The following is a 17,563-nucleotide window of genomic DNA, read 5'->3' as shown; positions in this document are numbered from 1 at the left end:
TGTGGCACGCATTTCAAATAACACCTATCCTCACAGTTTTAAGAATTAAATAATTAGTGTAAAGTACTTATCACCCCATAAACATGAACTACAATTAGTATTAATAATAAAAAACTATTGTTGTTCTATACTTCTTTCTAACAGTCTCATTAATAAGATTTGAGGAGACTTTCTTCTACTCTGCCCTCAGTCAAGACATTACAACTGACAATCCTAGGGGCGCTCATTTCCCTCTAAAGGGTACTAGACGTTGGAACATATTAGCAGGCAAATTACACTATTTCTAAAAGGTTTTCAGTAGCCTAATGCACAACTACTTTGTTAGGACCATTAAAAGCAATCCTTCCTAAAGACTGGAATTCTTTAGTAGGAACTAACAAAACTCTTGGTATTCCTTATAAGTGAATACATTGATGACTTCAATCAAAGTCCTCATAACTTACAAATTCATTAGATTATTTTCAATACCTATAATTTTGTGCTTCAAAAATACATGCGAAGCTCCATACAAAGTCCGAGTTTTATATGTACAATATAGTTCAATGCACCTATTGTACATTCCCTTCGACTGTTTATTCCTTCAGATAGGATAAAACAATCACAAAACTCTAAAACTGTGAGTTTTAGAGTTTAAAACTAACTCTTAGCAAAGCTGGGCCCACTCCAAGAATTTTTATTGAAACTGAGATTAACAATGCTATATCCAATCCTTTTATTTATAATTAACATATAATACTAAATTAGTTTCAGGTGTACACTGATTCCACACTCCGAAATGATCACCATAGTAAGAGGAGTTAACGTCAGTCACCACACAAAGCTGTTACAATGTTACTGACTCTTCTATGTGTGCATTACATGCTCCTGACCTATTTATTTTATAAATTTGTACCTTTTAATCCCCTTCACCTATTTTGTCAGCCTCCCCAAAGCCCTACCCCTCTGGCAACCACTGGCTTATTCTTGCAATCCGTGAGTCTGTATCTGCTTTGTTTGTTCATTTGTTGTTCATTTTTTAGATTCCACATATAAGTGAAGTCATATGTAAATCCAATCTCTCTGTAACAAAAACTGTCATGCCTCTTCCATAGTATTCCAGATGCTGAATTACTTGAAGGAAATCCAACACACAAAAAGCTGGGAACTTAAACAAATTCAATCAGCCAAAATTTAGGGGGGCTCCTGTTAGGTAGTAAGTTAGTTTTTAGAGCCAAAACACAACAGTGAGCTACACAATATAATTTACTTTCATAAGAATTTTCTAAAGAGTTTCACAGAATAATATCTATTCTATTCTAAATTATCCTGACTTATTTTACTGAGGAGGAACATACAATCAGAGAGGACAATGTTATGAAAAATGCAGCGAATTGTTTAATGCAGTAATCTGTTAAAAGAAAGGAAAATTTCCAACAAAACTTCAGGGTTCTAATATATCAAAAAGCCTAATGTCTTGACCATTACTAGTGCAAAAGCAGCTCTCCCATATTTGGTTAATATCTCCTGCCCAATGCCAGCAGTAATGGACAATCAGAATAGGTAATTGCTGATAGCTGCCAAAACAACTAGATGGAAGCATTAATCCTACTTCACAGGATTAAGTTTAGACTTTAAAAAAATAAAGTATTTTGTTCCTGAAACAATAAAGGGATTATCTTTCTGTGGATGACAGATGTTGGATTTTGTTAGTATTTTAAACTACTGATTTGTCTCTAAGGTGTCATTCACCTTTACTTAAAAAGTAAAAGATAATGACAGTCGTAGTGGTAGTAGGAATATAGTAGTAATCATAATAGTAATAATGCCTAACACATATAGCACTTTAAGTTTTGGGCACTGTTTAGGACTTTAATCTCTATATTTAATCACTTAATCATTTAGTCATGTAACCATTACATTAAGTGCACTTAAACCTCACCACTACCTTGTGAAGAGGGGATACTATTATTCCCATTTTATAGATGAAAAAACAAGGTACTAAGAGGTTAAGTAATTTATCCAGTATTCCCATAGCTAGTAAGTAGCAGAGCCAGAATACAAATCTACACAGCCTGATTTCAGACTAAAAATAATTCATTTTATCGATGGAATTAAACTAACTATACATAAATAATACTAAGGACATCAAGACAAACACATTGCATAATTTCTAAATTAGGGAACAAAACAAGAAAATTCACCTTGTTTTTCTTCCCTTTTAAATCCTAAGTCCCAAATAACAAAATATATTTCAATCTACTTAGGTAAAAAGACTACAATACCCCAAATTTCCACCATTTATTCCACAAAGTAAGCTCTTTTTTTCTAGTTCTCTTAGAAGTTAGAAGTGAATCACTGCGTTCATATAGATTAACTAAAATACTAAGAACCAAGGCCGCCTATATCCACATGACTTTATCATTTGTGCCAAGAAATTACTGCCCACAAAGATAAAACTGTAAATCAGTAAATAACTTCACTCTTCAGCTCAAAAACATCCCAAAAGTCCGGTTATCTCAACAACAGACTATTCAAACTGTTTCTTTTTCACAATATTCCTTCAATGGGGCAAATAACTCAAAACAGTTGTATACTTTTAAGACTTCGTTAAGATTCTTGCCTCAATGTTTCTACTAATTCTATTATATCACAAATTTTACCCCATTTCAACCACATCACTGCACTGACAGACCTACCTTAAATCTCTCAGGGTCACACCTGATATTCTACACTATCTGCCCATGCCCTCTCCATTGTAAAGTCCACTAAGAGACCATCCTGGTGTGATCTCCTTACTGTAGTAAGCAATAAACTCAGTTTTGCTTAATCAACAAGCCTTTTTGGCCTTGGGGGAGTGGACAGTCAACAAAAGATAATATTCCGTTATTCCATTTCAGCTGCTCTCTTAAAACTCCTTTTTTAAAAAAATCTCCTCTTTGAGACCACAGGTAAAATTAAATGCACCAGGAAACGGATCATTATAGAAAAAGAAACATAAGCCAGCCAGTGGAAGGGGGCCAAGTAAATCAGATTAAATTCAACATGAGACCTGAAACTATATTTCATATAGTCACAGCTTAAGCTGAATTGGGTTAATTATGCATTTCACAATGGTTTAGAATATCCCTAAAATTGAAATTTAAAAATAAAAAATGCCTTGATATATCAAAGTTTAAATAAAATATTCTGCCATCTGATTAGATTCAACAAAAATTTCTTTTACTTGAACTCATATGCCTCTGCTTTCAGATATCAAACATGAGTATATGAAATATCATTTAAATCTTTAAAGACTAAAAATGATTTAAACCCATATAATACTTAGACAATAAAAAATTTAAAAATCCATTCATTCATCTATTATTTTATTTAGTATAAATAAATACTATTTATTTAGTATTTATTTAAACATCCATTATTTAGTATATTCCAGTTTTTAAAAGATGACCTTTTAAATTATACCCCATCTCATTTCCAAAAGGATTTGGGATGGCTGACAAAAATACATTGAACAGACTAAAACAAACACATGAAGAAAATAAAGAAAAAAATTGCAAACTCTTTCACACATATACACACAAACACACACATATGAAAGAACTCTGTTTCAGATACTCAGAACCAAAAGAAGTTTCCAGCTTTCTCAGGAAGGGCATACTGCAGATCTGACAGACGTTGCTTTAAATTAGAAGTGCTGTTTAAGTGAATTAAGTTAATCACAGTATGTGGCTGGGAGAGGAGGAAGCAGATTAGAAGTCAGAGAATCAAGATCAGTAACAGGATGAGCATGAGCAGGAACCCAAGGAACACCTTTTAGAAATGCACAAAGAGAAAGACAAATATAAACTCAGATTTTGTCCTCATATTACATCACTTTTTATTCATGTGCCTTCAAAAAAGTGAATGGAAATATTAAAACTATACTTTAATTTCAACACCTAATCTATATCAAGAAAACAAATGTTAACAAATTCAGCTATTAGCAGAATGTATTGGCTATATTGTATTTAACATAGTACTTACCTTCACTGACAGCATGGGGCTTAACAATGCAACAAGTAGTACAGGTGGTAAATTTAGCAGTGTTTGCTGGCCCACACACTCCACTCGAAGGAAAAAATAACTCCATTTCCTAAAGACAGAGAGAAGTGACTTTGGCACATGTAATTTTGTTATACATCTGTAAAACGACTCAGGAAGTGTGCATCAGAGGCTACTCTCTGTGTACCTCAGAGAGGACTAAAGTAGAGGGTATGGGGGAAGTGACTGTCCCAGGGAGGCCCCATAGGGTCCTACCCAAATACAATCTCTTTTACTCCTATGAGAGGGGAAGAACAAAGCAATTACTTTTAAAGTTTCACAATATAAGTTCTTTCCTGAATTTCCTAAAAATTCTTTTTACAAAGGCTAACTGATGAACTGAACCTTGTTTTAAGTCTTAGAAAGGAACATGTAAAGAAGTATTAAAGCAATGACAATATGTATTATTATGTCCCAGGAATAAAACTGAGAATGTCTTAACATTTTGAATACTGGACGTAGTCAATATAAAGTTCCCTATTTTATCCAAGTTTATGAGACACAGGTTCGATTCGAAGCTTTTCATTAAAATGTCTAAAATGCAGTTAAAAATTAGGAGATCTTTACAGAAACAGATGAGTATTCAAGAATCAGAGCTACAGTTAGTTAAAATTAATTTACTATATATATATAAATATATATAGTACTAGTAAAGTCAAATCACATGAACCTTATTTTATAACCAGATACATGCTGTGCTATTTGCTTTGCACATAGTTCATTAAAAGAACAACCCAGCAATTTGAACTGGCCATGAAAATGGCCACACTAACCAATTTTTCAGACATATGCTTCTCTGCCACTAAACTTTTACTACTAGTATCTCCACTGTTCCCTATAAAGCCAGCTGTCCTCAAAGAACCGTGCTAAAGTGTAAAGGATCACTTCAAAGAGCACTTCCTCCAGGAGGCCTTTACTGATGCTGCCAATCATCAGTACCCTATACTTCTTCAAGGCTGTGGTTATTTTGGTAATTGCCCCCAAAAAGAACTAACTTGCATAGCCTTGTAGGTGCTTCAGCATCTAAAAAAAGAGCTCAAAGTAAATACTCATTTTCATTAAATTTAAAAATTGAAAGATAACAGGATGTGTTACTGTACCACACTGGCATGCAGTTTAAAAAAAACCAATTGGGGGACATCCCTGGTGGTCCAGAGGTTAAGACACTGCACTCCCAGTGCAGGGGTGCAGGTCTGATTGCTGGCTGAGGTGCTAAGATCTAACATGCCTTATGGTGTGGCCAGAAAAACAAATAAAAAACCAATCTGAGGAACTGCTCAAATAGTAGCAAATATACTTGAGTGATTCCAGCATTAATGACTCTTTAGAATTAAAATGTTCAATTCCTTAGACAAGTATCTTTCTATTGTATTAATGCCTTTGCTTATTACTTTTCTTGATGACTATCACCAAGTACCGTTTGCAGACCTGTACCAGATGCTTTGATTACATATTCTCAGAGAACTTGTATGGTACAGGTGAAAACTCAAATACCTACAGGGTCCTGGTAGGTAGTGAATGAATGAATGAAGTAAACCTAGTGTGACAAGAAGCTATGGTAGAGGACTGCAAACTGTAAGGACAGGGCACCTTCTACAGTGCCCCTTCTCTGCTTCCTTTTACAAAACTTCTCAGAAGAGATGTCTTCATTCCGTCTTCTTCTCTTCCACTCCCTCTTAAACCTACAACTCATCAGGCTTCATTCTGTGGAAGTTTACTCATGAAAATCCCCAGCCACCTCCACGTTGCCAAGTACCCTGGTTAATTCTCAGACCTCACCTTACCGGACCCAACAGCATTTGACACAATTGATCCCCATATCTTGGAATGCTTCCATTACTTGGTTTTCTTCCCACCTCACTTGTCACTTCTTCTCGGTCTCCTTTAATGATTTTCTCCTATTAGCAAACCCCTAAGTACTGGTGAGGGGTCTAGTACCATCTATGGTCACTATTCTGTTGTCACTGTCTTCCTGAGGCCCTTGAGTCTCATGGCTTTCAGTGCTCTCTGTATTCTGATGGTTCCTACATTTTAATCTCCGGCCCAACCTCCACCCTAAACTACACATCCACATTGACATTTCAGATTTAAAACATCCAAAACAGAACTTCTAATTTCCACTGTCTCCCATTAATCTGTTCAATCCCACCTTTTTCCTTATCCTTCAATTGCACAAGCCAAAAATGAACAACAACAGAAAGAAACTAGTAATTCCTGATTCTTCTCCACCTGTCCCATATATCAGGAAATCCTTCAAAATATATCCAGAATCCATCCACTACCTCCACATCTGTCACTCTGGTCCATGCCACATGCCAACCAACTCTCCCTTTAACAACTGCACTAACCACCTGACTGACCTCCCATTCCAACTTTTCCCACAACACATGTCTCTCCACCCTAACTGGTCCATTATTAACAGTAGTAAGAATGAAACTTATAAAAATCCTGTCACTCCTCTGCACAGTACCCTCCAATATCTCCTGTCTCATTCCCAATAAATTTCGAAGTCCCAGAAGTCCTACAAGGCCTTATGTGACCTGGTCCCTGGCTATAACTGACCTAATCCCCAAGCTATTTCAATGAAGCTATTTCTGTCCCAGCATCATTGGCCTCACCTTCTTATTGTTCCTTGAACACAGCAAATATGTTCCTACCTCAGAATTTTTACATGTATTGTTTCCTTTCTTCCTGGAACACTTTCCCCTGGACATTTGCAAGGCTTTCTCCCTCACTTCCTTTTGACCTCTGCTCACACCAGAGACTGTAAGGACTTTCTGAATATACTATTTTAACAGCATTCTAGAGACTTCCCTGGTGGTCCAGTGGTTAAGAATCCACCTTCCAATGCAGGGGGATGTGGGTTTGATTCCTGGTCAGGGAACCAAGACCTCACATGCTAAGAGGCAACTGAGCCTGTGCGCTGCAACTGCTGAGCCTCCTGCCGCAAATAGAAAGCCTCACGCCTCAACAAAGACTGGACATGGCCAAAAATAAAATAACTTTTTTAAAAAAATAGCATTCCACACCTCTACTCCACACACGATCCTTCTAGACTCTGGTCTTCTTCTGTGCCCTTCTTCTGGTATATTTTCTTCAGAGCACTTATCAGTAGACATCAGAGGTATAGATCTGTTTATTTATTGTCTGACATTAGAAGAGCTCTAAGCTCCATGAGAAGGAGGACCTTGTCTTATTCACAATAGCTTCTCAATAAACATTTTGGAATGATTGAAATTCAGAAGTAGTTTATTTAACATATGAAGAATTTTTATCTACTCTGTACAAATGAGAAAAAAAGACATTCAGAAGGCTTAAAGAACAAGCCCTTGCGAGTTAATACGTGGCAAAGTCATGTTTCAAAATCCAGTCATAATAATTCCAAAGTCCTGAACTTTTTCTATTATATCACCTCTCTTTCAGATGTAAAAAGCAATGCTAGAATGTTCTAACTCTAGTTTAACCAATTATTTGGCCAATTATTTTTGTCTCAATGTCTCTTTTTTGCACAGTTTAAAAAAAGAAAACCCAAGTTTTTCAAGTACTCATTTATATATGAATAAATATGCATTTAAGGCAAAAATATAAAGATTGCCACTTAAATGTATCTTGGTGAAAGTGAGTAATTCTATGTCTTTGCTTTCTCTTTCTCCTTGTGCTGACTGTCATATCTGTCCCACCTATGAATCCAGCTAATATTTGCAAGAACACTGTTACTAGGTCACGGTTATATGGCAAGTAGTTTAGAGACTTCAAACAACAAATATGCTGATAATGTCAAACAAAAAACTTCATATTCTTTTGTGATTTCAGCTGCTTTAAACATTCTGCATGAAGTTTTTTCTGAGGTTCTTTGCTATTATTCTAAGTCTTTTATATGTCTCTAAATGACCTAGCAGGAAAGGATAAAGATATGTAACTTTCCCAAAAAATAAAACTCAGACTCAATTTGATCAGCTTTAAGTATACAATTTTTTGTACTGTATTTTATACAAATTGTTTTAAGTATATACTTATACCATTTCATAAATTTCACCCTGATAAGACCCCATATGAAATCTCCTAAAACGTCTGACTAATCTACATTCATATCCTTAATCATCATCATAAAACACATTAATAAATGGTTGCCAATTACAGGTGTCTCTGAAAATTTCAGTCATTTTAAATATCACTTTTGTAAGGACCCAATTTAAGACATTAAAAAAAAATACTGAAATCTACATATTCTAATGTCAAATATGAAATCTGTTCTCAGAAAATAAACCAAGATATAGATGAAATATTAAGTCATATGATCAGTGTACCCTTATTACAAATATGAAAAGAATTAGAACCTAACAAAACATCCAAAGGTAAGGAAATGCTGAAGTAAAAATGTTGTATCCATGCAAGAGAATATTCCATAGCCATCAAAACTTAAGGGCTTCCTCAGTGGCTCAGCACTAAAAGAATCCACCTACAATGCAGGAGATGTGGGTTCAATCCCTCGGTCGGGAAGATCCCCTGGAGAAGGAAATGGCAACCCACTCCAGTTTTCTTGCCTGGAGAATCCCATGGACAGAGGAGCCTGGCAGGCTACCATCCATGGGGTTGCAAAGAATCAGACATGACTGAGCAACTAACACTTTCACTTTCATATCATAAAACTTGCTAGTATTATTCCACTGTATATGTGACCAGACTAAAAACCATCTTAAACTAGCTGAGAAACTCCTCAGAATGCGAAGAGTTAACTTGCATTTCATTAATTCAACATCAGTATAAACCCAGTGGAGTAATACCTTATTTATATAAATCCAAAATGAGAATTATTAATAGAAAAACTTTCATAAACACTATGTAGAAAAAGGAAGGATGTTAAGCTTGAAAATATGGTGTCAAGTCTGAGTCAAAGAAAGAATGTCTTTTTGAATATTCACTTTCCATAACCTGGTATTCTTACAGGAATAATTCATTTACTGATAAGCCTCAGTGATTTAAGTCTGAAACAAAACAAGACAAGTATTTTAATTGGAGAAACTTATTCAGACCATGACTAGGTTACCAATTCTCAAAGGAGACATACCATTGAAACACTGTTTCAGTTCAGTTGCTCAGTCTTGTCAGGCTCTTTGCCACCCCATGGACTGCAGCACACCAAGCTTCCCTATCCATCACCAACTCCCAGAGCTTGCTCAAACTCATGTCTGTTTAATCACAGGCAAAAGGTCAAAGGTTTCTTCTACTATTAGATCAGCTGCATAAATCCACCTTAAGTCAGCAGTGACAAAATGCTTTACTCTGACATCAAACATTTAGCAAAACCAAAACAAATTAAAATAGCTTAAAAACACCTTACTCTGGCAGCACAAGCTAAAGAATCAGGGCCATGAGCTGCATTCTTTATGCCATCTGTTCCAAAGAGAGCTCTAATGCTTTCAGGAGCATCTGTACGTGCCAGGCCAGAGTTTGCAGGTCCAAGAAGTCTCTTCCATTCACATATAGCATCATCTCGTAAAATCTCCATGGCAATTATAGGTCCACTTGTAATAAACTGGATCAGCTCACTGTGAAACCAGTGAAAGATTGATTTGCTTCATTTTTGTATTAACCAAGGTATCTCTCTTTACAAAGAAATATTACCATTTGAGCATTTAATCATATAGCTATGAATATGAATATTATCTCAGAACTATTGGACATAGTGAATTTTACATGGACAAGGTAAAGTTTTCATAAACTGAGTGTCCTGCAGTAGCCTGAGTCACTACAAATCACTGTTGTTGTCAAACCAATTACTGTTAGCAGAAGCATCAATGTTTCAGTGAACTAAGACTATTTCATTGATTTAAAATGCATATTGTTGATCTACTGCTTTTTGCATTGTTCTGAAAGGTACAGAAGAATCTTATTTTCACACAATTTAACATGGTAGTCAAATAAAATCTCAATAGACAAAGTGATGAGTGATATCTTGGAATACATTTGTATTAAGAATTCAATAATTCCTGTGTAGATTTATTAGAATTCAAAGAATGACAATGAATTTTCAGTCACTAAGCACTGAGTTGGTCTGGTGACATACAAGACATTAAGCTAGAAGTTGTAATAATACAAATATATACAAAGACTATAATGAAGAATAATTTCCAAGAGAATTATGGATGCCTATTCTACACAAGGTTTGGGAATATTTTGATAATGCTTTGTTTAAAATAACCTATAACATAATGATTTTCTTATGTAAAACTTGAATAAAACACTATTATGTACAGGACACCAACTAGAATGTCTACCACAGCTTGGCTAATCCTTCTTTATTAGAAAAGTAAGCACTTCTCCTTTGTCAACAGTAATGAGGCACACTAAATTCACTTAACTTTAAATACAACCCAAATATTTAGAACATAGATTCACTTTCTAACATATTTGTTGCTATATTTCAAACAGCAAAATGTGTACCAAACAATTTAGTTAACATAAGGGTTCTACGAACAATGTTTCACATACATTGAGAATACCGTTAATAGTTCAACATAAATGTAATGATTACTCTATTTTTATTCTACTGAAATCTAGAAAGAAAGCTATGCTCCTTAAAATAATTCATGCCATTTGCTTCTGATTAAAGTTTAATATATTTATTTAACAAAGAATTTTCACCTAGTAAAAGGAGAGGGGGAAAAAATACACCAATTCTTAGAAAAAAAGCTCCCTGCAGTTGCAAGATGTCGCCAAGGACTTTTTTTTAGATATTTTTATTTTATTTATTTGCCCCACTGGGTCTTAGCAGTGACATGCAGGATCTTCAGTCGAGGCATGTGAACTCTAGTTGTGGCATATGGGATCTAGTTCCCCGATCAGGGACTGAACCAGGGCCCCCTGCATTGGGAGTGCAGAGTCTTAGCCACTGGACCACCAGGGAAGTCCCTGCTAAGGACTTTTTGACAAATTATTCTCATGTAACAGATTTTTGAATTGTGAAATGATAACTCCTTAGTTTTCTACAATATCCTCCACTATACACCATGAGCCCTGAATTCAGTACTTACTTTAAAAAGGGCCTTGACTGATGGTCTATATGAAAATCTGTTGCTTCTTTCCTGTAAAATAATCAAAGTGACAAAAGTTAAGAATTATGTAAGGAAATCAACTTATATTAATAAAATAATGAAATTCTCTATTTGATCCATATGTGAATTAAGGACTTTTCACCAAATATTCTGCTCAAATGCCCCCTCTTTTCAAATTTTTGCTAGTATGCATATCTATGTTAAGATGTAAAATTAAAATGAATAAAAGAGGCAATATTTACTGTTCATGTTCAAGTCTATACTATCTTCCTTTTAACTAGCATCTTTATCATTCTAAAAACAAATTTTAACATATGACCAATAAGATTTACTGTTTTTTAAAGTTCACATAAGTTGAACATCAAAAAATATGTAATCTTTATCAATGAAAAGAAAAATATTAATTATTGCAAAGATATTTACAAATTCAAAAGCTTTTACTTTCTTCTATAGGCTTTAACTTGAGAGCCTAGGCTAGAATTTTAACTTAATAGTTAAAATTTTCTTCCTTAAATAAGACTGCTCCAAAAGAAAGACTTGTGTTTTTAAAGACTGCTTGACAAATTATGCACATCAATGTACTCTTACTGATTATTACTATATTAAAAACTAATGCTTGAACTTACATCCTCCCCAAAAAGGGATAATATAGAGATATTCAGAAATCTGAATTTATCAGTGGCAATCAGGATTTACTTTTTAAATTTATAGTCCCACAACCATGAAGAAAATGAATAGGATAATGGAAGTTAACACATATTAAAAAAGTTATTTAGACTTTTCAGCTAATCAAACGAAGTGTCTCAAACTCATACAGTTTTCTCAAAGGCTTGAAACAGTTCATAGTATGTGACAAACATATGTCAACATCAATTTTTTAAAATAGCAAAGTATCCTCTAACAAAGGATTAAACTTTCAGGCTTGATAATTTAGTATGCAATGCATTAAGATTTTATAGGTTACTGGATCAACCATGTCCAACTCTGCGAACCCATGGACTGTAGTCCACCAGGCTTCTCTATCCATGGAATTCTCCAGTTAAGAATACTGGAGTAGGTAGCCATTACCTTCTCCATGGGATCTTCCCAACCAAGGGTTCAAACCCAGGTCTCCTGCATTGCAGGCCAATTCTTTTCAAGCCACCAGGAGCTTGACGCGATGCTTTAAGATCTTATGGGCCCATTAAAAAATAAATTCATATAATGAATTCATATAATAATTCATATATCAGGATATAATTTTATTCAAACCAAGTGTACTAAAATATTCTCTTTGGCCATGAAGAGATTATGAAAGTATACTACGCAAGTGTAGAAAACAAAATTTGCCCCAAGACACAGAGGGGAAGAAAACGTATTCTTCTAGAGCCTATTATATGCCAACGTTTAAATTTTATTATTCCCCACAACAATAGGTTTGATTGAAAGAGGTATGATCATCTTCATTTTACATTTAAAAATAATGTAGTTCAGCATGATTACATAACTTATCCGGACCAAAATGCTACTCAGTAAAGGAATGACAAGGAGATATGAATCCGAATCTCTGATTGCTTATGACCTTTCTGTCACCAACTTCAGAAAAACAAACATAAAAACTTTAGAGGGTAAGGAGGAGAATTCACAAAACTGATATGGATGATCTGTATTGCATGCTAAAATGAAGTAAAACTTTGAAAAATTCAAGTGGGGAGTATTTTAGAAGAGTTAGCAGTGAGACTACTAATCTGACCAATTCTACAGAACTATTAAGAAAACAAAATCATCTTTAACACTAATAAAAACTATTAATTGCTGAAAGTATTTTATTGTTTTCTTCTAACATGTCACTGACTCCACAGTTACTTCCAATCAAAACCTATCAATGAAACCAAAATGAGTTCATGAATTTTTTTCCTCATCACTTTTATTTAATTCCTCCCTTAAAAGGCTTAGATGGAAACAAGTGCATCACCACCTATAGAAGTCTTTTCTGTTCTTGTTTTGTTATGTTTTCTTGTGTTTTCATAACATTCTCACAATGATCTATTAATTATTTTATGAAATATTTACTTAACGCCTACTTTGAATCAGGCCCTGATCCAAGAACTGGAAGTACAGTTAAATGGAACCCAGCTGCTGCTTTTCAGATACCGTCGTGAGGGAGGAGCCGACGTTTGAGCAAATAAGTTTTGAGAAGATTTAAGCTTTGGGAGACGCTTCTCTGTGGGTCTCTTGTGTTCCTAACACATCTGATTGGGTATGCCAAGAATGCAAGGCCCCAACTACTCTTTATCCTAGCCATTTCTTGGAGTTATGTTTATAGTGAGTGACTTTGAGGGATGAGGTCATGTCTCTTTAGTACAAAGAGCAGACTTGTTTACAGCTTGCTAATGAAACAGTGGGTAACCTGAGTTCAACCCTCCTCAGCTGTGATGCAATCAACTGTGTGTGCAACATCCACCCAGGCCCATCTCATATGAGTCTCATATTATTCTCACAGGACATGAAGGCAACGGGAACCAACAGAAACCTGATGTTCATGCTGCTAACTGAACCTCATCAAGCCCTGTGTCCCTGGCTCAGAAGTCTCATGTCTTCTGCTAGCATCCCTGAGAGAATAACACACTAACTTATTAACTTTTAAGTTAGGTAAAATCCAAGACTTGACAGTAATATTAATAGAGATGTATGTGGTGCTATGAACAATTTAAACAGCCGTTAAGTTTTTTGGGGCAGCTTTATTGTGGAAAGTTTGATGCCAGATTATACCTCCAGTGTTTGATACAGACATAAAAAAGTTTAAATGTCACTAACACTATACAAAGTCATGTCTCAGAATTCAGCCCCATTGCCTGCTGTAAGGGCAAGTATCTTCAATACAGACAGAAGCGGGACAAATCTAACTATGCTCATAAGGATCATGACCTCTGTTTCTACTAAGTAATAATGATAGCGCTAGTAAGTACTATACTCCACCACTAACAGCTAACACCTATATGCTCCTATATGCTCTTACTATGTGCAACAATTTTTCAAAGAAGTTTACCTTTATTAAGCTCACATAACCCTCATAACAACTTTACAATACTGGTGATGTTATAACCTTCATTCAGCAGATGAAGAAACTGAAACAGAGAAGTAAGTTGTACAGAGCCACAACCTAATCTGGCTTTTAGATTCTGTGCTCTGAAATAGATGTCTGCCTTTCTAGAATGTGTGTAAGCTTACACAGGGGAAAATTTCAAATTGTCTTTTTTGGGGGTAAAATTGAGGATGTTTTGCTAAGGTTTCTAGGGAGCAGACTTCTCAATATTGAATTTCTACCGCTATCCATTGCCCCTGTTCTCATAGAGACAAAAAAGCAACTGTCCCATGGGAGAGACAGCCAAGAACAGCAGTGAGAAGACACCTAACCAAACAAACATAAATCACTAGAGTAAGTAACACAACTGCTGGGTCCAGCCCTGCCTAACAACTACACTAATCCCCTTACCTTACAGTAAATCTAACTTTCACTAAATAACTTGGAAAACATCTGGTCAAATAAAATGGCTTGCTTTTCAGAACAGTAAATAGGTATACCGACCAATTACATGTAATATGTTGGGAGGAACGAAAACATTTCCAAACTAAAACATTTCCAAGCACATCACTTTTGAAATCTCAACAGTAAGAGTTCCTTGTCAAATATGAATAATTTAATATTCATTTCTTCTATAATTTCTATACAATGTGTTATATAAAAGATTACAGATATGAAACACTGATGGGGTTATGAAAGAAAATAAAGAATTAATGTCTAATAAATAGTTAATAGTTATTAGTGTAACCTGAAAATTCCTACTTGCTTAGAGTTCAATCATAATTTACATATCTGATTACCGTTATCTTATATTTTCTCATTCTAATAAGATTACTATTCTTTGTCATTCTGTGGAAGTTTTTAAACAACAACATGAAAGATAATTTTTTTAAAAAAAGGAACCAGACATTATATAACTGAAAAGGATCAAAAAATTTACCTTGATAGCGTCATCATTTTGAGTTTGGTTAGAGTAAATCCAGCTTTGTTTATTATTTCAATTATTTCTCCAGCTTTTGATACTGCATCTGGTTTAATCAGGGCTAATGTTCTGTAAGGAAATACATTTAAAAATAAAAATAGTTCAGCAGTTTTTACTTATAATACCTAATCAGAGGTCATTTCCATTAAAATCTTAGCTCAAAGTGAATTATAAAGAGAAATGTATTAACAGTCTCTTAAAAATTTATACAATGCTATTCTCTCAAATCATCCCACCCTTGCCTTCTCCCAGAGTCCGAAAGTCTGTTCTTTATATCTGAGTCTTTTTTGCTGTCTCGCATATAGGGCCTCCGTTACTGTCTTTCTAAATTCCATATATATGCATTAACATACTGTATTGGTGTTTTCCTTCACTCTGTATAATAGGCTCCAATTCACTCTGCATAATTAGCCTCCAATTAAAATAAATAAATAAATAAAAACTTATACAATGGAAGTTTACTATTTTTCCCAAGGAAATAAAAATTAGTACCCAATCTATAAAAAGAGTAATAAAATGTTAGAGGAAAAAAAGTTAAGACAGTGACTTTAAATATGCCCACATAAGAAAACATAGGTGTTTAAAAACACTTCTATTTCTTAGCATTTTATAAAAGACGACAATTTTCTAAAAAGTTGTATTAAACATATTATCACCTTGATTTCTGGTCTCTTAAACTTTAACACGTATATGCAGTCAGTTCGGCATTGATTTGGAAATAATTATAAATTCTTATGTTAACACTTTATTCATAGCATGAATCATGTATAAAGAAATAAATGTCTCCCTACCTGACAACGTTTATGACTAGCAAACACCCTGCTAACACTTTTTTTCACTATGTTTTTAGTTGGAGGATAGTTGCTTTACAATGCTGTATTGGTTTCTGCCATACAAAACATGACTCAGTCATAAGCATACATATGTCCCCTTCCTCTTGAAGCTCCCTTCCATCCCTTACCCATCCCACCCCTCTAGGTTGTCACAGAACACCAGGTTGCGCTCCCTCTGTCATGCAGCAAATTCACACTAGCTAGCTATCTTACTTACGGTAGTGTATATGTTTCAGTGTCACTCTCTCAATTCGCCCCACCCCCAACACCTTGCCCCACTGTGTCCACAAGTCTGTCTCAATGTCTGGGTGTCTACTGCTGCCCTGGCAAATAGGTTCATCAGCACCATTTTTCTAGATTCCATATATTTGTGTTAATATACAATATTTGTCTTTCTCTTTCTGACTTACCTCACTCTGTGCAACAGGCTCTAGGTTCATCTGCCTCACTAGAACTGAATCAAACCACATTTTCTTTCTAAGAGGATACATCAGAGCTATGCATTTTCCCCTCCGAAGCCACAGAATGCATCTATTTTTGCAGTTGGAGAGCAACTTAGTTTCCTGATTTTACTAACAAGGAAATGAAGCCCAGAGAGGTTACTCTCCAAAGCTCGGTCACACAACAGGTCTGTGGCATTTTCAGGACAAAACACCAGCTCACATGAATCCTGGGGGGTCTGTGCTCCTTCCACACCACAAATAAAGTTACTATTAATATATTTAAAAAAGCATAATCACAAATCCTCAAGATTAATACTTGCACATACAAGGTAAAATCAGATTAGTTGGAGTAATTCTGCTTATATGACACACAAAATAAGATTTTAAAAATGCTGCCACTTTCCTTTTATTTTCAGTTGTTCTGATATGTTGGTATTAATTCAAGGAATCTATAAAAAGAGAATGGTTGGCTTTTTCATAGTGGACTTTTTTTCCACCAATGAGACAAACTTAGCTAAGAATATAATGATAAAAATATCTTACATTTGGATGTAACTTACATGTGTGTTAGTCATTTAGTTGTATCTGACTCTGAAACCCCATGGACTGCAGCCTGCTTGGCTCCTCTGTCCATGGAATCCTAAAACTTATGGCTGGCTTTTAAAACTTTTAAATAACAAAAGCTGTTCATTTTAGTCCGATAGAGCTTGTCATAAATGGACTATCTTTTATTTCGAAGCAAGTGAGTCATTTATAGCTTACAAGGCTTCACTGAAGATACAATTGTCACTTCTTAGCTCAATTGCTTAAATATTGTAAGGCCAAACTAACCCATGATTGTTTATGCTAAGCTCTAGAAATGTCTTCAGGAACCAAAACTCTTAAAGAAAATATAAAACATATCGGCAGTGAACAAGAAGCAATGTGAAAAATTTTGCAGTTTAGTTTAAAATGCAGTTTCATTTTCCCTTTAAATGCCTACAGGAGACAAAGCATTGATTCAGTCAGTTCAGTTCAAGGGAACACACTGGTCATAGCAAAACCCTCTTCCAAAAACACAAGAAACAACTCTGCACATGGACATCACCAGATGGTCAATACCAAAAGCAGACTGATTATATTCTTTG

At 35.0% G+C, this 17,563-nt stretch overlaps 1 protein-coding gene across 3 annotated transcripts in view; it reads right to left on the bottom strand.

Annotated features, from left to right (window-relative positions):
- NME7 (NME/NM23 family member 7) overlaps positions 1 to 17,563 on the bottom strand; it is a 232,121-nt gene that overhangs the window by 163,590 nt on the left and 50,968 nt on the right. For all 3 annotated transcript variants that reach the window (XM_020874155.2, XM_020874156.2, XM_070474350.1), the window contains 4 exons: positions 15,119 to 15,229; positions 11,094 to 11,144; positions 9,401 to 9,608; positions 4,003 to 4,111 (listed from right to left, as the gene is read on the bottom strand). In XM_020874155.2, the coding sequence (XP_020729814.2) occupies positions 4,003 to 4,111; positions 9,401 to 9,608; positions 11,094 to 11,144; positions 15,119 to 15,229 (479 nt within the window). The remainder of the gene's footprint in view (positions 1 to 4,002; positions 4,112 to 9,400; positions 9,609 to 11,093; positions 11,145 to 15,118; positions 15,230 to 17,563) is intronic.

This window comes from Odocoileus virginianus, chromosome 11 (assembly GCF_023699985.2).
Source record: "Odocoileus virginianus isolate 20LAN1187 ecotype Illinois chromosome 11, Ovbor_1.2, whole genome shotgun sequence".
NCBI lineage: Eukaryota > Metazoa > Chordata > Mammalia > Artiodactyla > Cervidae > Odocoileus > Odocoileus virginianus.
Note: the sequence above shows the minus strand (reverse complement) of the source record. Positions and strands in the feature narration are given on the sequence as shown.